Below are 22539 nucleotides of genomic sequence, written 5' to 3'. Positions count from 1 at the left end.
TACTTTTCGTGTGACTTTGTTTCTAAAGGATTGGACTAACTCTTTCCATCATAGGTTATATTTCTTTAAAATCCCAGATTAAATAACTGTGTGCCCCGTACCCCTTTGAGTCCTTAGTAGCCCCTCTAGCAAGGTGGCTAGTTTCTTTTACAACCTGGCGGTACAACCTGCCCCCTTTCTGTCTTTCATGAACAATTTGGCATCTCAGACTTCTAGAACATGAGAAGAGAATACCCATCGTCTTGCTTTTAAACCCAAGTCTTCTATAATTTTCCTGCCATCCAAGTCAAACCTAAATCTGCAGGACTCAGTAAGTGTTTGTTTTATTGAAGCCTTCAACTGTATGGATGAAGCCCACTATGACTATGGGAAGCAATCTGTGTGTTTAAAGTCTGCAGACTTGTAAAATTTCGAGAAGCAAACATTCAGATTAATATTTGATCAAATGTCTGGGGAACATGGCCCAGTCACACTGACATATAAATTAGCTCCAGGGCATGGTCACTGCTGTGTGGACAGTGAACTGTGGAAGCATCCTGGACTGGAGGAAAGAGCTTGAGGGGGGAACTGAGGATGGGGTAACTCGGGGGAGCATCAAAGCTTAAAGATCAACTAGAAGAGAGACAGGGAACTGGCTCAAGAGACTGGGCAAGTGCCCAGAGACCAGCATGCCAGGGAGATCCAGGTCCAGAAAAATGGGCCTCCCAGGACCACAATGGAACCTCAGAATCCCATCAAGGCATAAGAGAAGGTAAATCCAAGGGGTTCTGGCATCCAGAGAGGCTCAGTGTTCACTGTAGCCTGGCCATCAGCTCCTGGATAAGCCTGGACTGAGGGCTATGGCACGTCAAGGGCTTCTGTAGCTTCCATGGTGAAGAACAACAGACTGCCAAGACCATGAGTGGGCTAGCTGATCAGAACCTCCCACCACCAAAAGCATAAGTCAGTGCAAAGTCCTCAGTTCCAAGCCATTGAGGTCAGTTAGAATATACAGTGTCTTTTTCTTCTAGACACCAAATACTGTCCTGCACAATGCCTGTTGCTATTTTGCTGGTAACTGTCTATAGAATAGAAATTTCCTTACTGTACTTTTTTTCTTAACCAGTTTGAAGATGTATGGAAAAGCTAGAAATGTAGCTGATGGTAGAAGACTTCTGTAGTATGCATGAGGCCCTGGCTTCAAACCCCAACACTACACACACGCACACACACACACGCACGCACACACACACACACGCACACACAAAACATGCATGCAAGCACACACACATGCACGCACACACACAATCTGTTTGATCATCCAAAGTTCAAGGACAATGCCAAATTATTAAGCATGGAACTTCATGCCGGGCTAGCTTCATTGAAGTCCTTGCTACGTGGTCTCGGTCTAGGCCATCACTTCCTTCAGCGTTTGTGATGTAGTATAATTAACTCCTCTCTGATCAGTCCTAATGTAAGTTGGGGAACCACTTAGCCGCTTGTGGCACAGGGGCATCTCCTTGGTGAATTAGGAGGAGTCATCACCTTGTCTCTGCTGAACCTCTTTCCTCTTTTCTTTCTGAAAGCCTTTTAAAGCCCTACCCACACTGCCCACAAAGTTTGCTTTCCTCCTCTGTGTTGCACTGGCATGGTTGAGCTGTTTCACTTCATGTTCTTTATCAGGTGTTAGATGGCTACATGTGCCCATGCATCTGAAGTACAATTCTAAATATACAGAGAAAAATTAATAGCCAGTCTCACGATTGTGTTCGGCTTTGAAACTGGGCTGAATGCAAAATTGCAGCTGCTTCTAAACAGAAATTAGATGAGTTGCCAAGGGCTCGGGGGCATGGATGGGGAGGGGCTCAGCCGAGCAAGCACTCTCTTTCTACAGTAAAGGAAGTATGTATTCTGAAATTCTTTGATCCACCTCTGTGGATCATACCATAGAATGGCAGAGTTAATGCACGGGGATCATAGCTCATAAAAACAGTTTGCTATTGCCTGCAAACTGATTGTGTGTGCGTGTGCATGTGTGTGTGCGTGCAGGCATGTTGCGTGTGTGTGTAGTGTAGTGTTGGGGTTTGAAGCCAGGGCCTCATGCATACTACAGAAGTCTTCTACCATCAGCTACATTTCTAGCTTTTCCATACATCTTCAAGGGAATTTCCATACAATTCAAGGGAATTGACTGCTCTTTTGGTCAACTATTGTACAAAGAAGACCACACTGGCAGAGAGGCACAGATGGAGTTTACAATGGGACACTGTGGCTGTGCCCAAGTAGCATAGTAGGTGGGACTGAGGGTGAGCAGGGCACTCGTCAACAGAGGCTGTGACGTTTCCAGGGTGGAATTGGAACTGAGGGGTCAGGGAGGGCAGATGGACCTGAACAGCTGGTACAAAAGACAAGCATTCCAAAGAAGAATCCAGAAGGAAAAAGAGGTCATGGCTGCTCTTTTTCCATGGTTTTAAATTTTCATGTCTTATTACACTGTTTCCAGGGAAAGACAAAAAGAGTGATATCTTAAGCTGTTCTATATTGCCACAGCTGAATATCGGAGACCAAAGAATATATGTTTTAAAAGTAATAGGTTGAGTTGGGTTCATGGTTCTTAAAGTCCAAGAAAGAGTGGCTTTGCCCTCTCAGCTTCTGGCAGAAAACCAGAGGGGAGGCGGGCGTGAGCAGGGTGGAAAGGTGGTGGAAGTCCGACAAAGGCTAACCCAGTCCATTGAGGGCAAATGGGGGCAGACCTTGTGACGCCCCTTCCGGGGCCCCACCCCATCTGTCACTGACACACTGGGCCTGAGTTCTGATGGGACCAGACACATTCCAGCTGGAGAACAGGGCTGCATGGCAGGCACTCACAAGGCCTCCCTGCCGAGGTGGCGAAGCATCTACGGCCCGACTCCCAGCACAAGAGGCAGAGAGACTCCTGGAAAGACAACATCTTGACTTGCTGTGCCTTTGGGAACCTGGCATTGCCAAGAGCTGTCTGACATCTGCTTGAGAGAAATGAAACTCTTTGTTTGAAAGAGCCAGGTGGAGGGGGAGTTTCCTGGGCAGCCATATTGTTTTATGTGGGTGTGAAGTGAAAACCCACACTTCCTGCAGAGAACAGAAACAAAAGGAGCCCAGGGAGCACACTGGGCTTAAACGAGAGAATGGCTTCCTCAGCTGGACCACTGCAGGCCTGGGAGGCTTGTGCCAACGTGTTCCTCAAAGTTCTTGATTGTTCTGTACAGTGTCTCAAGGAGGTGAAGAGATGACCATGCTGAGTGCTGTGGCTGAACTTGAGACTAGAAGAACTCATAAAAATGGCCATTACTGCTGCAGACAGAGCTCAAGGGAAGAGTTCTGCCCAGCCTGTGCAAGGCCCTGGGTTCAAATCACCTGAAAAAGAATACATATTACATATGTGTGTATGTGTATGTACATGTATTTGTTATATGTATATATTATATGTGTGTGTTACAAGTGCAAATGAATGTATATTACATGTGTATATCATGTGTGTATATATTGAATGTTATGTGTGTATATCATATGTATATATGTGTGTTTGCATTTGTGTGTGGATGTAATTTCTTTATGGAAGGGCTAAGGATGTGACTCAGTGGTATAACTGTCTAACATATAGAAGGCCAGGGACTCAATCCCTACCATCACAAAATAAATAAGGGCATTTTATTCCTGGAGCCTGAGTGGGTCTGCCTTTGCCTCCCCCTGGAACACGTTAGATTACTGTGATGTATGACATGGAGGATAGGGATGTGTAAATTGCCTTGAGACCCCGTGAGCCTGAGTGATGCTCTGTGCTGACCTCTCCCTACCACGCGAGTGGTCCTAAGTCACAGACATCAACAGGACCCCTGAGATCTTCTGACGTTCATTCTGTTTATCTGGGATGTTCTTCAAGCTCCCTCTGTGGTGTAGAAGTCTGGATTGGTGCATGTCTAAAGCCATATGTGATGGCACTATTATTTGGTCAACAGTGTAGTCAGTTGTGGTGGCACACGCCAGTAGGATTTGCTGAAGGAGGCAGAGGCAGGAGGATCACGAGTTCAAAGCCAGCCTGGGCTACACATTTAAAAAGCCGGGCAGTGGTGGCACATGCCTTTAATCCCAACACTAGGGAGGTAGAGGCAGGTGGATCTCCATAAATTCGAGGCCAGCCTGGTCTCTTGTAGAGTTCCAGGACAGGCACCAAAGGAACACAGGAATCTCAAAAGACAAAAAAGGAAAGGTCAGTAGTGTAGCTTGGTGTGACCCTTATCTAAACATTCACCCTTGCTCTACACTCTCGCCCACCTCCCCCCCCCCCCCAAATACTGTCCTTCCATGAAAAGAATTGGTTTGGCGTAGTGAAAGTTTTCAAACATCCATTTTCCAGATAGATCGCTTTGTTAAATAATAAAAAAAAAAAAAAGTAAAATAAAGTTAAACCATGTGGAATGGGCCCTGAATAGTCCTGCTTGCTAGACTTTTTTTTTTATTCCATCTTATGGAATTTTATGATAAAATAGCAGCAAGCTCATAAAGAAGGCTGTTTTAAAGTCCATAATCCTCCTAACCATAACAAAAGGGTGGTAAATATATTGTACAAGAGTGCGATGGAAAAATGTGCTAAAGTATTTCCATAAATCAAACGTAGCACTCTGGCATCAGCTCGAAAGCATTAACTTTAGCAAATCAGAACCAGATGATTTTAAAATAGAAACTTACATAACTTGATGTGTGACTTTTCTTCCCCCAGCACAAGTTTATCTTCATGAAGTTACGTTGGCTGCAACTGTAATAGGTATTTAAGAAGTAAGGGCAGTGTCTGGCTATTACTCATCTCTGTGGCTCCCACAGTGCCTAGTGTGATGTCAAGCAATTAGCATTGGTGGTAGGGAGCATGAAATCTCCGCAGCTATTAACAAGGACAAAGCGATCAGCAAGGAAATGTGATACTGACATCTAAATGGATCGTTTACAGGTGCACAGACCCTGGTCCTCAGAACCTACCAGAAACGGATGCCTTGCTTTCCCTTTCATTGTTAAAGCTGTGTCCCGGTCAACCAATGAATCTGTGTCACCATGCTCTGAAGTGCTGCCACCCAGCAATTTCCTAATACCTGGCTCTCCTTTCTGTTTCTGTCATCTTAGTGGTCGCCTCTTCCTCTCCCATTGGACAATATTAGGATGTATCTGGTACCTCAAAGCCAAGCCAGGAGTTCAGTGCAACACACTGAGTGTCTTTGAACTTAGGACTTCTATGTAAAGGATATACAGAGTGCACATGAATGGGGAGATGCCCTTGCTCGCTGATAGAGGATTAACAAAGACACTTTAGTGTGATGGAAAGAAGCCAGGTTCAAATTAGGTTAGGGGACAATATTTTCATTACCTGCCTTAGGTTTCTGTTCCTGTGGTAAAATACCATGACCAAAGGCAGCTTGGGAGGGAAGTGTTTGTTTTAGCTTACAGCTCCACAGTCCACCATGGAAGGAAGTCGAAGCAAGAACTCAAGGCAGGAACCCAGAGGCAGGACCCGAAGCAGAAGTCACAGAAGAATGATGTTTACTGACTTGCTCTTCCTGACTTGTTGGCTTGCTTTCTAACACTCAGGACACCCTGCCCCAAGGTAGCACCTTCCCACACCAATCACTGATCAAGAAAATGCCTCACAGATGTGCCTACAGGTGAGTCTTATGGAGGCATTTCTCAATTAAGATTCCCTCATCCCAGATATACCTAGGTTTGTATCACATCGACAAAAGCCAACCAGCTTGTCATTTTATGGATTAGATTGTCTTAGCTCAGACTTCAGGCATGGCTGACTGGGGAGATGCAAACAGAGTCAGCATTCTCTCCATTCTTCTGCCCTTAATGTCTCTTTCACTTTGCTTGTGAGCTCATCATTTCTCCCTGTAGACACGTTACAAGGAGGAAAAGGCTTGTACTGCTAAGCATAGTTTAAGGTATATGATCCAAAGATGGAGAGGCCTTCCTTTCCTGGTGCACACACAACATCTTGAAGACCTCAGGCTGATTTCCTCTGAGTCATGGCCTAGTTCTTAGCTAAAACATTGTGGAGCCTCTGGCTGGCAGGCCTGTGTGATGATTGGGAAGGTCTACTAGTGGCTGGATGAGAGGAGGCAGTTCACACTCTTAACTGTTGGGGCTAGAGAATGGCGTGACTTGGACACTGACTGCACACAGGAAGTACAATCAGGGTGAGGGTTTGGCTGACAGTGACTGAGACAATGATAGTGTTTAAAGCACTACAGTAACAAAGACTAGCTTCAAGTAAACAATGTTCATTTGAAAGAGCTTCATATTTGTATTACTCTGAGAAACAGAACCTGTTGCTGCTGGCAGTGGTGGCAGTGGTGGTGGTGGCAGTGGCGATGGTGGTGGTGGCAGTAGTGGTGGTGGTGGTGGTGGTGGTGGCAGTGGCGATGGTGGTGGTGGCAGTAGTGGTGGTGGTGGTGGTGGTGGCAGTGGCGATGGTGGTGGTGGGAGCATGTGGCCTAGGAAATTACTCACCTCAGGGCTGGGTACCAAACAGAGAAAGACGAGACTGGTATCCCACAATTCCTTTCCAATGATTCAACTCCTTCCTGCTGTGGTCCACTTCCAAAAGATTCCTCTACCTCCCACTAGAGCAGTGGTTCTCAACCTTCCTAATGCTGAGACCCTTTTAATACAGTTCCTCATGCTGTGCTGACCCCACCACCACCACCACTGCCACCACAGGCTAAGAACTATTGCAACAGACATACGACCATAACACACAGGCGGCATTGGGAAGTACTTGTCTAAAGAAAATCTGTGTGGAGGAGAAGATGGCTAGAAACAGACAGATGACAGACATACATACAGACAGACAGACCGACAGAGACAAATGGGCAATTATGATGACTGTGCTTTAAGGAATGGCTCACACTTCAAAATGTGCAGGGTAGACTGATGAACTGAAGACTCAAGAACGATCTCTCAAGCTGATGAAGTAGCTGAGCCTGGGGTCAATGTAGACAGAATTTTATTTTCCTTGGAAGACCCTGACCTGTTTTCTATTAAGGTCTTCACCTGCTTGGATGAGGCCCACCTCTGTGATGAAGGGTCATCACTTTTATTCCTTTATTTATTAATGTTAATCTTATCTATAAAATTATCTTCATATTGGCCTCTAGTATGCAACTCTGGAGACCATGGCCTAGTCAGGTTGACACATAGAACTAATCACAACATGGAGGTCTTACGAGATGTCACTGTAATAGTTGGGCATAGTAGGAAATAAGTTCATGACTCAGAACCTACACCATGAGATGTGATCGTTTTGGGCGTAGAAGCAAGAGTCAAAGTCACAGGAAAGGATGTTCTGGAGAAACAGGGGGAGGCAGAGGGCAAAAGTGCTGAGGACGGAGCCTTGGGGAATGCCTGCCTGAAAAGAAAACACGAAACAATCGGGCGGAGGTGGGAGAGAATTAAAGGGCCCGCAGTCCATTTGGAAACCACTAGGTGCATCTAGCTTAAGCAAGAGGTGGGTGGGCATCGGGTCCAGGGAGAGGTAAAGGTTTTAGCAAACAGAGAAAGCCTCCAGCTTCAGCAGTGAATGTAACTCTCAGTGGAGCATGGCCCCTCAAACATGCCATGCAGGACTCACATTGGGCCGCATGCTAGACAGACCCACAGGAGGCAGGGGCAGAAATTAAGAATGCACTCATTCTTCTTTTTTTTTTTTTTTTTTTTTTTTTTTTTTTTTTTTTTTTTTGGTTTTTCGAGACAGGGTTTCTCTGCAGCTTTAGAGCCTGTCCTGGAGCTAGCTCTTGTAGACCAGGCTGGTCTCGAACTCACAGAGATCCGCCTGCCTCTGCCTCCCGAGTGCTGGGATTAAAGGCGTGCGCCACCACCGCCCGGCGAATGCACTCATTCTTAACTCGCTGTAGCACTGACAGCAATGCTACAAGGGCCACTTTTTATCGACGGAAGTAATTCATCGTCACTGTTGCGGTCAAAAGCTTTATATCGACGGAAGTAATTCATTGTCACTGTTGCGGTCAAAAGCTTGTGTTTCTTGAACCATTCTCATCTCCTTGTTCTAGTCATGTAAACACTAGCACCACACTAAATGTTGTTGCTTAGGACAGGTGTTGACGGTTGAGGCCGAGGCAGAGGCTTAGGGATACAGTTACAAGGCCAGCGTGTAAGGCCAGCGTGTAAGGCTACAGAGATTGGTTGGCACTGTGGAAGGTGGCTTGCAAATCTCTGGAGATCTGAGAAGGTATCCAGACTGCCACAAATAAAATATACAGGATTCTAGGACTTTTTACAAAGCTCACTTGGATGCAAAGCCCCCAATTGGATTGACCCAAGGTAGTGTCTTCTTTATTTCCTCTACAAATCCTCTGAAGGGTGAATGAATCTTCTCATGGGATTGGTCTCTGACCGCCAAGGGAGCCTGTCTAATCTGGGATGACAAGGAGCTGTGAATCTGTAAACATGGGAGGAGACCTGGCTTTATTCATAATAATATTATTATTCATAAATTCATAAATAATAATAATATTTATTTATTTAGGCTAGGGAACTGAGAACAAATAGGATGGCTGGCAGGTCCCTAGGTGGATTTAAGTGGGAAGAATTAAAGAGCTGTCTGGAGAGGGACTTTTATTCTGACAACAGGAAGTATATAGGTGATAGCTTTTGATTCATCTCTCCATATGGCGGGTTCCACATTCTCCATCCAGTTAACTGTGGATTAAAAATGCTTGGAAAAAATTTGCATGTCTGTTAAATGTGCAAAGATGTTTTTACTTGTTACTATTCCCTATATCACCTATTTATATAGCATTTACATTGCATTGGGTATAATTCAGTATAGTGTGAACTGTCTAGAGAAGATTTAAAGCATACAGGAAGATATGCACAGGTTCTTTGTAAACGATGGAGCGCTTTTATACAAGAGCATCCATAGATTCTGGTACCCATATGAAATCCTATAACCAATCACCCCCCACTCCCCCCAACACACACATATACTGAAAGAGGGATGTCTATTTAGGGTGATTTGGGGATGGCAAGTTGAGTGTTGTAGCTTTTGCCACCAAAGGTCAGCAGAAGCCCAGGTCTTGCTTCTAGTCACTACTTTCTGCCCTTCCTAAGACCAGAAGCTCGAGTTTAGAACATGAGTCACGGAACCGCCGGGCATCAACATTTGAGAAAACCCTTGTAACACCCACTGGTCTACCCATCAAGGATGAAACCACAGAGTGCCAAGACTGCAGCAAATTGAGGGATTTCATACTCCGTAAACCTCAGCTTTTGCAGCGTGCACATGAGTAAGACTGAAAAGCCTGTGCCCGCTCATTAGCGCAGTCTCCCTTCAGCTTTTCATATAAGGAAAGGAACTGCCCTTCTTTTCTCCGCTTCTGTGGGCAGAAAGGAATGTGCCATCCATGTTCCACTGGGCGAGCTGACGATGAACACTGGTGCCTCTGCCACCACCTAAGCCTTGGGCCCATGTTGCACAGGCATTTAAAATAAAAGGTTGCTGGTAGCTAGAATACTTAAAAAAAAATTAAACTCTTCTAAAGCTAGGCTGGACCTGGGCACAGTCTGCTGTGTCTCCATCCCACATTCTTCTCCTCCTCCCCCTCCACCAGGCCCTGCATGGCTGGGATTCCTTCTCCTGGCTCATCAGCACCAGCTGGCAATGCATTGGACTGGACAAACAGGCCTGAGGCCCTTAGGTCCGTGGATGTTTGCTGCTGATGTGGGGACACGGGACAGGCTTTCTCTGAGAATTGAAACAGCTGGGCTTCTTTAGGACTGCTGGGGGGAGGGTGTGCATCTCTAACCCATCAAGGAATAGCTGACTCCAGCAAAGTGGAGTACACTGAAAACAGAATACCCAAGCCTGCCCAGGAGCCAGGAGCCAGAGTTTAAAGTTTCTTCAGCTTAATCCACCAACACAGGTATTAGGCATGTAAAACAGGAGGGCTCCTGGGACTCTGTGGCCAGCCAGCATAGACTAAAACAGCAAGACTCACGTCCTATCAAGGGAATCTGTCTCAAATATTAAGTTGAACAGGGGCTGGAGAGAGAGCACAACATTTAAGAATGCATATTGATCTTTAAGAGAAGAGTTCCCAGTACCATTTTGAGGACTCACATCACCTATAACTCCAGGATCCAGCTGTAGGGGGCTGGGAATGATCCAGAGGGCTCTTCTATGCTCTGTGAACACCCGCACATGTAGCATATACATACATACACACATACATACTTATTGTCCTCTGACCTCTGCATACATCCATGCCCACACTCACACGAACATACACATACAAAGCACAAATACCCACACACATGCACAAATAAGTAAATTCAATTAAAAATAGGAAGAGTATTTAAAGCAAGTACTTTGCAGGTGGACATTGTAGGATGAGGATTAGCAAGGGGTAGAAACAAATGCCTTTGTCTTTTTCATTTAAAAAGATGTTCTGTAGCACTGTTGTTAGGTTGGGCAGTGCCTATAAAAAAAAACTCTGCTCTATCCAGTCATGGGCTTCCTGTTTGGTTGGTATTGACAGATCACCTTGACCTTTGTAAAAATCCACAATCTAAAGTTTCTACTTACCAGCAGAGGGGTCTCCATGGAAGTTTTGCATCACAAGTTGGACAAAGTAAAGCATGCAAGACCAGAACAACTCGAAGCAAGAGAAAACAGGCATGCATCCATGCCAGGCAGCCTGCACATTTTTGCCTTTAAGCCCCTTTTGTTCTGGTGAACACTTTGGTCTAACTGGGTACATATAAAGAATTGAAATGTGAACCTTCACATATTTGTAGAACCTAATAAATGTAAATCTTTATTGTTTGGTTCTATATTGTCCTTACAACTTCATGCCTTAGTTAATTCTTTAGCTGTTTCAAAGAAAGAAAAGGGTGCTGAGTGGAGGCCCACAATGCTTGTCATATTTCACTAGAGTTGAGTGAATTCACCTAATGTGTAATTTAAGCTGTCAAATGTTCCTTAGTTCTTTAGGAAGAGAAAGGGTGGTAATTAAGTACTCCCAAGTTAACAGCATTAAAAAATCAAAACTTCACAGTTGCACAGGTTTTCAATGCAAGTGCAGACACTGTCCAAGATCACTTACAACAGTGTACCAGGTTTACAGATGATTGGCAGGAACTAAGACACTTAAGTCTACCTCTGCATTCTCAGGACTGAAGCTAGAAAAGGGAGAAATGGTAGTTTTTTTTAGAAGACTGTACCACCTTTTATGTGGTGAAAGGTTGACTGAGGGTAAGACCCCATGAAGTCATTCCATTGTGGGACCCACCAGGCTATGTAATAAGAGGGATCATTTCCAGTTTATGTAATTTAGAGCTTCACCTGGCTCCAGGTGACCTGTCATGAGTTAAGGAGAAACCAAATCTAAAGTAACCCAGGGATCATTGATGTGGGATTTCCCTCTGTATGCTGTGAAAGCCATTGGTGAATAAAGAAACTGCCTTGGCCTGATGATAGGGCAGAACTTAGGTAGGGAAAAACTAAACTGAATGCTGGAAGAAAGGAGGCAGAGACAGAGAGAAGCCATGTGGCCCTACCAGAGACAGACGCTGGAACTTTACCCTGTAAGCCACAGCCACATGGAGATACACAGATTACTAGACATGGATTAAATTAATATGTAAGAGTTAGGCAATAAGAAGATAGAGCAGTGTTTTAATAATATAGTTTCTGTGTGATTATTTCGAGGCTGAGCTGCTGGGTGGCAGGGAAACAAACAAGCGGCTTCCTTACAACAGATCATAAACCAACAAGCCTTTTAAATATATGCTATCCTCACCTTCAAAGTCAAATTTTAAAGAAAAACCTCCTTACCAACTACTTTAGGAAATATAATTTATTCCTAGTTCATTATTGGTAATAGAGTGTTGTGGGGGAGTGGTTGAGTAGCCCATGCCCCTTGGCTAATGTTCTAGACTGCGATACATTAAAGGTGTTGTCAAGGGTAGGAGGGGGCTGTTGAATCTAACATGTACAGAGAAGAAGTCATGACTGTTTTTTAGGAGAAGTAGGATTTGGAAAGCTATGACCTTGACCTTAGATGATAGGAGGGTAGGACCCTGGGATGTGAGAGAAGATATAGAGAATTTTCTGGGGAAAGTTTCCTGTCAGAGATGGGCTGCAAGCTGGGACAAGATGAGATTTACGTAAGCCAAGGATGAAGAGGACAATGAATAATGAGAAGAATTGTTTGTGTGTGTGTGTGTGTGTGTGTGTGTGTGTGTGTGTATGTGTGTATGTGTGTATGTGTGTGTGTTTACACTATTTGACAGTACTGCCATCCGCTTCTCAGCTAGTTCTCCACTAAGCTGCAGACTTACCCTTAAAGAAACAATCAACTGGATTTAGATCATGGTACTGAGAGGAAGCCTGGTGGTCAGTGCAGCCTGTGGTTGAGGCCACACTGACTCAGGGAGGAGAAGTTCCTAATGCAAACGTGTCACTCATCTGCCCTGTAACTTTGTGTGAACTGTAAAACCTCCCAAAGTTTCCATGTTATAATATATGAACTAAGAGCTCTGCCTCCTAGATTTCATACCCAAGACAAATGCTAAGTGAAATGATATCTGTAAACTGATGTGGGATTCCGCTCTGTATGCTGTGAATACCATTGGTTAATAAAGAAACTGGCTTATCCTGATAAGGTAGAACAGAGCTAGGAGAGGAAAAGTAAGCTGAATGCTGGGAGAAGAAAGACGGAGTCAAGAGAGAAGCCATGTAGCCCCGCCAGAGACAGATGCCAGACCTTTATCTGCTAAGCCACAGCCATGTGGCAATACACAGATTACTAGAAATGGGTTAAATTAATATGTAAGAGCTAGCCAATAAGAAGTTAGAGCTAATAGGCCAAGCAGTGATTTAATTAATACGGTTTCTGTGTGGTTATTTTAGGAGACTGGGAAGCCAGGAAACAAACAAGCAGCCACATACAATGGTAAACATCTACCTTAGAGCCCAGCACCTGAGGGATCTCAGTCAAAGGTCACTCATTGGACTGAAAGAGAACACTCAATGGTGTAGTAATAGCAGCGAGCTGCATCCCGCCGCCCGGCTCCTGCACAGCTAGCTTTGTTGGGCGCCAAATGTAGAAGGAGCGGTGGGCCTGCTTTTCGTCCCATCCAGCTCCCACATGGCTAGCTTAGCCCCAGAAATAACAACACACAAATTGTATTCATTTAAACACTGTCTGGCCCATTAGTTTCAGCCTCTTATTGGCTAATTCTCACATCTTGATTAACCCATTTCTATTAATCTGTGTAGCACCACAATGTGGTGGCTTACCGGCAAAGATCTTAACCTGCTTCCATCTCCGAGAGGAGAGCTATGTGACTGCCTATCTCAGCTTTCTCTCTCCCACAATTCTGTTCTGTCTTCCCCGCCTACCTATGTTCTGACCTAGCAAAGGGCCAAGGCAGTTTCTTTATTAACCAATGAAATTAACACATAGACAGAAGACCCACCTACATACATCACAATGACTTGTCTTTAGCAGGTTTTATAGACTTAACATAGAACAGGAAAGCAGCATGGGCACTATTTTGGGGGCTGATTTAATATGTATAGAGAAAAAAACCTGATACCAAACTAAAAATAGTAACACATAGTCCTAGCATGCCTCTTAGCTTAGCCTGCTTCCTCTGGTCTGATCTTAATGCAGCTTCTGGGTTGCTTCCCATGTAGAAGAATCTGAACTCAAAGCCAAAAAGATCTTTATTTTCTTTTAGAATGTAAATAACATGTTTTCTGTGAAGGTCCAGATTGTACTATTTTATTTGTCTATTTTATCTTTGTGTGTTTTGATGTGGGGCAGCCAATTCTCATCTCACACATGCTGAAGTCACCAAGTGCTCTTCAGTGCTGAGATTATAGATACATACTAGCATTTTATTTATTATTTTATAATAATATTTTGTTATTATTTTATTATTTTATACTAGTTATTTTGGCTCTGTGGGATTTACTAGCTTAGGCACACCACTCAGCCCTACCTTTGTAGCTCAGCAGACAGTATGTAAATGAGCAGGGATGGCTGTGTGCCAATAAAACTTTACATATAGACACAGAAATTTGAATTACACGCAATTTTCACATCTCTCAAAATGTTATTCTTTAGCCTCCTCCCAAGTCACTTAGGAATTGTAAGTGCTATTTTTAGCTCACACAGACGGAACTGACAGCAGTCTGCCATTGGTTCCATGTTTATTCTAATAAATGTAAATTGCAGGATGTTCTCAGATATAAGTTTTCTCCTGTTCCCTTCCCGGGCACTACATCGAACTTGGAGGTAAACATGCGGTCTCTGAATTACTTCCTTATTCATATGGCAATGACTTGAATACCTATAAGGTATAAAGAGACAGAAAGGTCAGCCAGCTATTACCCTGTTCTTCCAAAACCCACCCCGAAGCTGGGGAAACAGACGTCAACACACCATCACCATGCAAACACGGAAAAGTATTTCAAGAGATCTGTGTTCTGAGTACAATGGAGGCACAGTCAGGAGAAGGAGGGATTTGTTCTGAAAAAGCGAGGTAGGCAGGGTGGGGGCTGTGGACAAGCACACACAAAGGCATTAGTGTGTTGAGCCAGCGCTGACAGCAGGCAACTAGTTAGTGTGTTCTTTGCAGAGGGACCTGTCTGCAAAGTTGGGAAGGAACAGGCATGGCCTGTGGAGGAGGAAACGGATAGGGGGAGGGATGAAGTCCTCATGATAGTGCACACCAAAGTGTCCCGATTCTGCTCCCTCAGGCATTAACCTATCACTAAGAGACTGTCAAACACAATCTCAATGTCATTTGCTCTGTCCTGTGGGAATTAAATAGGGGGTATACTCAGGAGAGAGACACACAGAGATATTTCACGTAAGGAAACTAAAAAGAAATCGGTCTAGTGAAGACTTAGGAAAGTGACTTAAGGCACATGTGACCGCAGGTCACTCTCTGGGTGTCCTCCTGGTTCTCTCTATGAGGCTTTTCCCCAGGCAGCTCACAGGCCCTAGTTCCAAGATTTTGCCCTTCGCTCTTACAGAACAGCACCAGGGTTCTGCCTGAGCTATGGGCAGTCCCAACATTTGCTTGATTTCCATCTATGTCCCTGCCGATGTCCAATGACTACTAATGAAATCTCTCAGATGGCATCGGGTGCTCTTTCCCTGACTCATGAATGCACCAGGGTCTAAGGAAGCATCATTTTAGCCGAAATGGCAGCTACTAAAATGAATGCTGGTGGGTGCAGGGTGGAGCTGAGCCCCAGGGTCCCAATCCATTCTGGGAGCAACCCAAAGGTTTCCTACGTAATTCAATTACATACTCCAGGTTTAACATTCTATTCACATCCAGCATCTCAGGCAATAGATACAGAAAGGGCTGTTTATTTATTCACTGAGAGAATTTGTGTTTCCTCAAAGGATTTAAAGGGAACATAACCAATAAAGCACCATTACCTGTGATACTCAAGCGGCACTGAGATCACAGCTTGATATTTTAAGGGTGAAAATTGGGGGGAAAATAGATATTTCTCTTCAGAACCCTCCAGTGTTTTCCTGACACACTCAGGGAAAACTCCTAGCTCCCTTCCACGCCCTCTGCGCCTATGTTCTGCCTCTGTCCTGTGTACTCTGTGCTAGCCACTGATTGCAGCCGCTAACACACGGAGCGCATGCCTCCTGCATTCTTGTCCATGTGTCGCTGCTGTCTGCAATGTCCCTCTCTCTCCGATCCGGGAGTGGGTTGCATCCCACATGTTATTCAGATTTTGTTTAAATATCACCTCCTTCAGGAGCTTCCCTGATGGCTCTATTGAAAGTAAGACTCCCACTCACCCTCCACACAGACGCTGGCCTGTTTTACTCTAGAAATTTCCACTGCTTAGTATGCTTTTCATAGAATTTGCCGCTGCAATTCATATATATTCCCTCAGTTATTTTCCTCCATGGGGGACAGGAACTTTGTCTAAGCTATTTTCATCTTCTCCTCCCGCCTAGAGAGGTACCTGGCCCATGAGAGACACTCAAGTGAGACTTGTAAATAGAAAGATGCTACTGCGTGTGAGAAGAGAAGACATAGAGGGAGGGGAGGCTGGAGAGACGGCTCAGTAGTGAAGAGCACTGGCTGCTCCTCCAGAGGACCTGAGTTCTATTCCTAACAACTACATGGCAGCTCAGCTAGTGGTTCCAATGCCCTGTCTGGGCTTCCATGGGCACCAGGCATGTCTACAGTACACAGACTCCAGACAGGCAAAATACTTATTCACATAAAATAAAAACATAAAATAAGACCCAAATGGAGGGATTTCTCCACCTATTTATGAGGGCCTACGGCTCTTATTATCAAGAGCAATGTAACAACAGTGGTAGTTGTCATTAACATACCAAACTACTTAATTCAAAACACTAATGACATGTAATAAAAATCAATAAAAGCAAAATGATATATAATAAAACTTACATGATGTTAAAATAATAATGCAGGAACAAGCAACCATATTTATAGACATTATTTCATTTAATCGTCACTGTAACCCCAGCAGGAGTGTATAATTATATTCTCTAGGTTATACTTAAGGAGACTAAAATTGCAAAGTTAAGAAATTTGTAGCGATTCCTAAACAAGAAGGTCACATGATAGGTATCAAGCCCTCTAGCTGGAGAATGCAATTTCACAAATACCTGAGGGCACAGGCTTCAGCAAACCCTTTTGCAACCCAGATGCAATGTTTTGCCTTGCTCACATTTATTAACGGAAAACTCAGCCTGGCTGCTGAAGAAGCCAATGGTAAAGCCATCTTCACCTCCTGGGGTCCAGAACACTTCACCAGAGAGAAAGACCTATGACTCATGGTCCTCCCATGGCTATGTAGTCCCAAGATAGGCTTCCTGTAATCTGATCTCACTGCTGTGCCTGCAGAGCTATCAGGATGACCCTTCTACTACTCTGTTTCATGCCTAATCTGGGTCCAAAAGACCTTGCAAATCACCCCAGGTCAATTCTGCTTTGAGGCCAAGGAGCAAAAGCCATGACTTGAAAGAGGCCTGATCAGCCGATACCAACTTCATCAAGGCTGCTGGAGCACAGTGACGAGGGCACCAGAACCACAGCCAACCATGGACTTCAAATGTAAAACCCTACACCCAGAAACCACTTTGTGGGGCACCTGCTCTCCTGTGCTTTTTGCTTCAATCGTTTTGTGTTCAAAAGTTTTAATCCATTGGGAATTTAGAGAGGGAGGTGGGAGGCAAAACGAATTCTGGTCCAGCTTAGTCAGGAAAAAAGTTAAGAGCTGAATTTTCCACCCGAATCGAGCAGTCTGGCTGGACTGCATCCCAACTAGGGGATAGTCATTGAATGCTCCAAGTCCTGAGGCCCAAGGAAAAGGAACTTCTGTCCTCTCCTGAGTGATTCTCTTTCTCTAGACAAATCTCAAAATGGAACAGCTACACAAATCATATTCCATGATTTGCCAGGGAGAATCTGTTCTCTTTTAACCAGGCTTATCAAACAGTGGGGTTCTTCTTTCTGGGTAGTAAGTGTGAGTGGGTTAATGGGTCATTCTGGGGAGAGAGGTCAGCAGGAAAAAGCCTCAGTGTTCAAAGCCCGACCTGGCAATGACAGCAAAGAGCAGAGTGCTGGACGAAGAGAGGTGATCTATAGCACGTGTTCTATAGGACCCTCATGGGTTCCCATCCAACCTTTATCCTCATCAAAGACTGCCGTGGTCTCTTAATGTGTCTGACACTCCTCTCTCTGAGGTCCTAGTGAGATAGTCCTGGAAAACCTTGTGCTTGTGAGTTCCTTTTCACCGAAGAGAAATGATTTCCAGTTCCTAGCAGGCTGACTTTGCAACACAAAAAGAAGAAAGAAAGAAAGAAAGAAAGAAAGAAAGAAAGAAAGAAAGAAAGAAAGAAAGAAAGAAAGAAGGAAGGAAGGAAGGAAGGAAGGAAGGAAGGAAAGAAAGAAAGAAAGAAAGAAAGAAAGAAAGAAAGAAAGAAAGAGCTAGCAAACGGCCACAGAAAAGGGAAGGGAAAAAGAAAGGGACATAGAGTTATCAGCAGGGGTGGTTAGTAAAAAAAAAAGGGGGGGGGGGTCTGGAGACAGAAAACCTTTTGTTTCCCCCGCTCGTTTCATGTAGAGATTGTGAGGTGAATGGCTTTGAAATGAAATGGGTGTATGAACTAGTTGCTAGGTCACAGGAAGCGAGATCGTCAAAACTGCTTTGTGAATTCGGACTCTTTAAATTTTCGGTTAATCTCAAAAGGAACGTATCTCCTTTGTCTGGTTTCTATTTCTTTCCTCTTTAAATTTTTATTTCTTTCGCGGGGTGGTTTGGGCCGCCTCCTCGCTTTCTGTTTTCTCCTCCGCCCTTTTGATAACGTGAAAAGAAATGATCATATTACCACGCTCTTTGTCGGAGCCTTTTAGAAGTTAGAGGTAGGCGGGGTGGAGGCAGTACCTTCCCCCGCACCAGCCAATGGTGGCGAAGTATGTAAATGAGGGCCGTGATCTGCAGGTCTTGGTCGAGCTGTGAGCTCAGAGGCTCCGCAGTGCGCGGGAGGCGAAGGTTCTCCTTTCCATCCAGCCCTGTGCTCAATGGAGGGGCGGGCACTGCAGTGCTTCACTGAGTGACTAGGATAGGACCAGGGCTCATCCGACCAGACCACCGCCGCGATGAAGTATAAGGTAAGAGCGCCTTTTGTACACGTCTCCTGGGAAGCTGGGGACAGCCGTGCCTGCGGGTTTCCCACCGTGACAATCGTGCGGGGATCCCTCGTGTGTCTGGTCTGGCTGAGCTGCGTCTGATCTCGTTTCCATGGTGCTCTGGGGTTCACCCGCAAGCAGACTTGCGCTTTTAGATCTGCTAGTTCGCGGTACAGGGCTCTGAAAGCTGCCCTCAGTAGGCTGCCCTGAGTAGGCTGCCCTGAGTAGGCTGTGGAGAAAAGTTAGCATAGAGGCGGGCAGAGGCGGCCTCTGGAGATTAGAGGTGTCTAACTCGCATCCCAGCAGGCAAGTCGCAGGTCTCTGCCTGACCAGAGCCGACCGGGGGAGCCTTAATAAGAGGAATGAGAACTACTGAGTCTTTAATGGACACTAAAAGCACGTTTTCAGAGTTTGCCTTAAATACTTGATCTGGGAAACTGTCTGCTCTAGGCACTTTCTTCGGTAGAAGCAAATTAAGAATCCAGGAACTCTGATAGGGCTGATGATGGAGAATTCCCGCATCCTTATATAGTTTGGCTCTATGAATAAATGAGTGTTAGTCATTTCTGGGTAACACTGTATTGGGCTTTAAAAGGGTCTGAAAGTAGGAAGGCTCCGGCTGGCTTCTTTTCCCTGACGCTTACAGAATGTCGTGCTCATATCTTGGCAGCATTAATTTCCACTGCGTTTTGCACCACGGTTTCTGGGGTTACTCTTGGCAAAATGATTATGACTTGCTCAGCACATCCCGTCTAAGGAGGCGGTTTCCAAGGGACTTGGCCCAGTAGCAGATCGCAATGACGTAGCCATGCCTCTTTTTTTTTGTTGTTTTTTTTAAATGATGAATAGGCCTCTGCTTTCAAAGGACAGTGCTATTATAAAAGTTCATTTTGGTAAAGTGGCTTAACAGATCCTGTTAACTGACTTAGAAGGGGCTAACTTTGCTTCCTTCTGAGGCATGTAGCTTCTGACCCTTCCTTTTGGATAGAAGGCTGTAAACACTCGCTGTAGCTAAAAAGCCACAGGTTAACATCAAGATCTTTTGTCCAGTGTCTGTAAATCTTGTTTGAAAACTGTGAACCAAAATGCCCAGTCTTTATTGTAAAGCATGGATAATGGCTCTTGGGAAAATTCCAGCAGTCTGGAGACAACACAGGTATCCGTTATCGCTCTACTATCAGCTTTCCGTTTTGGGCATCGGTGGGGAGGAGCAGAAGAAAGGATGGCTCCTTTCTACCTGGCAGGAACAGAATCTTTTTTGGAAATGTTTCTCCCCATTGCTGTCTCCTTGTTCACAGAACTTAGTGGGGCTCCATAATATTTCGCCTGGAATTTTTTTTCTCTCCTTTTCTCCCTGCTGTTGAAATCAGGACTGTATTGTAGAGAAAAGGGAAAGGATTTCCTCGGGCTGTTCCTGGAACATGAAATGGTTGATGTGAGCTGTGAGCGCTGCAGTCAAGAAAGTGACAGAGTCTAAAGTCACTTTGATTCAGTGACCTCATCATGTTTAGCTTTGCTCTTTATGGAAAGAAATGTCATGGGGATGGGTAATCTGCCCACTGCGGGTGAGAAGCTGCAACTGGGGAAAGCCTCCCACTTGGACGGGTCTACCCAGAGTTGAACACACTGCCAAGCAATAGAAATAACATGGCGGTGGTTGTTAGTGCTATTATTATTATCATCATAGGAAACTCCACCAGCAAAAAGGCTGAGCTCCCCAAGTACACAAATGACACATAGGCACCCTGTGTTGGCCAGAGCAGAAATGAGCCGCTTTCCTCCTGTCATGAAGCCTATTAGCTAATAAAAGGCAACTTTCTTTCAGGAGAGAATTAGTCATGGTGTGGAGGAGATGCTAAAGTAGGGGCATGCTGAATAGAGAGGAAAGGCAGCCATATTGAACTCTCCCTAAAGTGCTAGGGCACACACACTTGTTTCCAGAGGTAGTAATTGTGGCCCACAGAGGCCAAGTGATTTTTTCCAGTACCACCAGCTCATGAGCACGGGATTAGAAAGGACCTCAATTTAATACTGATGATTATTAGGGAAAAAAGGCAACGAAAACAGAAATCATCTGCAGCTCCCTGAAACAGCCATCCCTCTGACTGGTATGTTCTGGTTCCAGAAAGTTCAGAACTCTTTCATCCCAAGTGTTCCCTCGGGATAGTCGTCTTTTCCTTTTTTTCCAGTGGTAACTCTACAAAGTAAAATACAAAGTTGGCATTTATTTGTTGAATTTGAGCTACTTAAGTAGTAAAACCAGATAATTATTAGATTGTAAAACCAGGAGTCTGGAATTATCTCTTAAACACTATGTTGCGCCATCAACTATAAATCCAGCATGGACTTAAAAATGGATCATTGTAAGATGCATGTCAGAGTCAAAAGCTTTCTTTTTCCTTTCAAAAGGTTTCTTTTTTTTTCGTTTTCTTTCCTTTTTACCTCCTGTTGTTAACTGGATGGTCTTGTTTGGCTCCTTTAGAGTCCCTAACCAGGGACCAATCAAGTTCCACTTATTTTGTCCTTAAAATACACAGCTCCAGGCAGCCAGCAATTATGTACAATTATGAGGGCTACAGAATGCAAGCTGTTGCTCTAGGCAAATCTGCCTGCTTAGTATACATCGAGCTTGCTTTTATTTCACTTATGTTTTTATTTGTTCATGTGAAGACTGTCGTAGGTGTTTAATGTTCCATTTCTCTTAAAAGAGTTTGCCTGGGTGAGAGGTAGCTGTGGGGGTTTCCTCTGTTAAGATTCTACTTAAAGAAGCTAGGCATGATAGAGCACCCCTTTAATCCTGGGACTTCAGGAGGCAGAGGCAGGTGGATCCCTACGAGTTCCAGGTTACCTAGGGGTACATAGTGAGACACATTGTCTCAAAGACAATGACAATAACAAAAGGTTCTATATAGAAATCCCTTTAATGTATATCATATGTTTCTCGTGGCCTTGGCTTGCTTGTTCAAGGGTCTGGAGGTGGCTGGTAGGTGTTGCCCTTTATCCTGAAGCTCAGGGACCAGTTCCAGTCCCTGTTTTTTAACAGAAGCCCTGAGGGCCCTGCCCACGTAGTGGGGGCCAGGAATGAGGTCCTATCCATTTCATGCCCAGGCCTGGAAGATGTTCAGCAAGTCCAGCCTGTGAGGGAGTTCCCGTGGCTGAGCAGCTTTTGTGGCTTCGTCAAATTTCAGAACTCTTAAGTGTCTACTTTAGTCAAAATCTAATCTATTTTCTAGTCATTATAGAAGAAAAGGTCACTCTTAAGTGTTTTGACTTAAAAAAATAAAGTACGGTGAAGTATGGCAATACAGTTAAAAAAAATCTACAGTCTTGAATTCAGATTACTGTGGTCCAGCTGAATGGGGGCAAAGTAGTTCAAGGAAAAGAGAAGCATGCAACGAAAAGCTTCTGTGGTGGAACTTTGAAAATATTTTTATTTTCCAAAGTTGTTTTAAGGGAGAAGTTAGAGAAATTGATTTAGCTAACATGGCTATTTGTAACATACAGAAATATCAATTCTCTTTTTGCTTTGATGTTTCAGCTGTAAAATCTTTCTTGATAAATTGTTGTGTTCAATTCCAGTTTAGGATCGCGTCCATACCCACCTGCTTTTAAAATGCTGCATATTGTCTGTGGATTTAAAAGACCCAAAGGTGTTTCAAAAAAAAAAACGTAGCTTCATTATTTATTGTCTTATATTTATTTAGCAAACCCATTTCAGAACTAAAGGTCTTCCATACACAGAGACGAGGCTTTGTCAAAATGCAGGTGTCCTGATAATAGCAAGTTTAACACGTTGAGCAACAC

At 44.4% G+C, this 22539-nt stretch overlaps 1 protein-coding gene across 2 annotated transcripts in view; it reads left to right on the top strand.

Annotated features, from left to right (window-relative positions):
- Window positions 1-22539, top strand: part of Nedd9 (neural precursor cell expressed, developmentally down-regulated 9) — a 117198-nt gene that overhangs the window by 49504 nt on the left and 45155 nt on the right. The window contains exon 1 of one of the 2 annotated variants that reach the window (XM_038334871.1): window positions 18582-18717. The exons of the other annotated variant lie outside the window; for it this stretch is intronic. Coding sequence (XP_038190799.1) covers window positions 18706-18717 — 12 coding nt within the window. The 5' untranslated portion in view covers window positions 18582-18705. Of the gene's footprint in view, window positions 1-18581; window positions 18718-22539 lie in introns of those variants that run through there. 2 annotated transcript variants of the gene reach the window in all.

This window comes from Arvicola amphibius, chromosome 6 (genome assembly GCF_903992535.2).
Source record: "Arvicola amphibius chromosome 6, mArvAmp1.2, whole genome shotgun sequence".
NCBI lineage: Eukaryota > Metazoa > Chordata > Mammalia > Rodentia > Cricetidae > Arvicola > Arvicola amphibius.
This window is presented reverse-complemented; position numbering and strand designations above follow the sequence as displayed.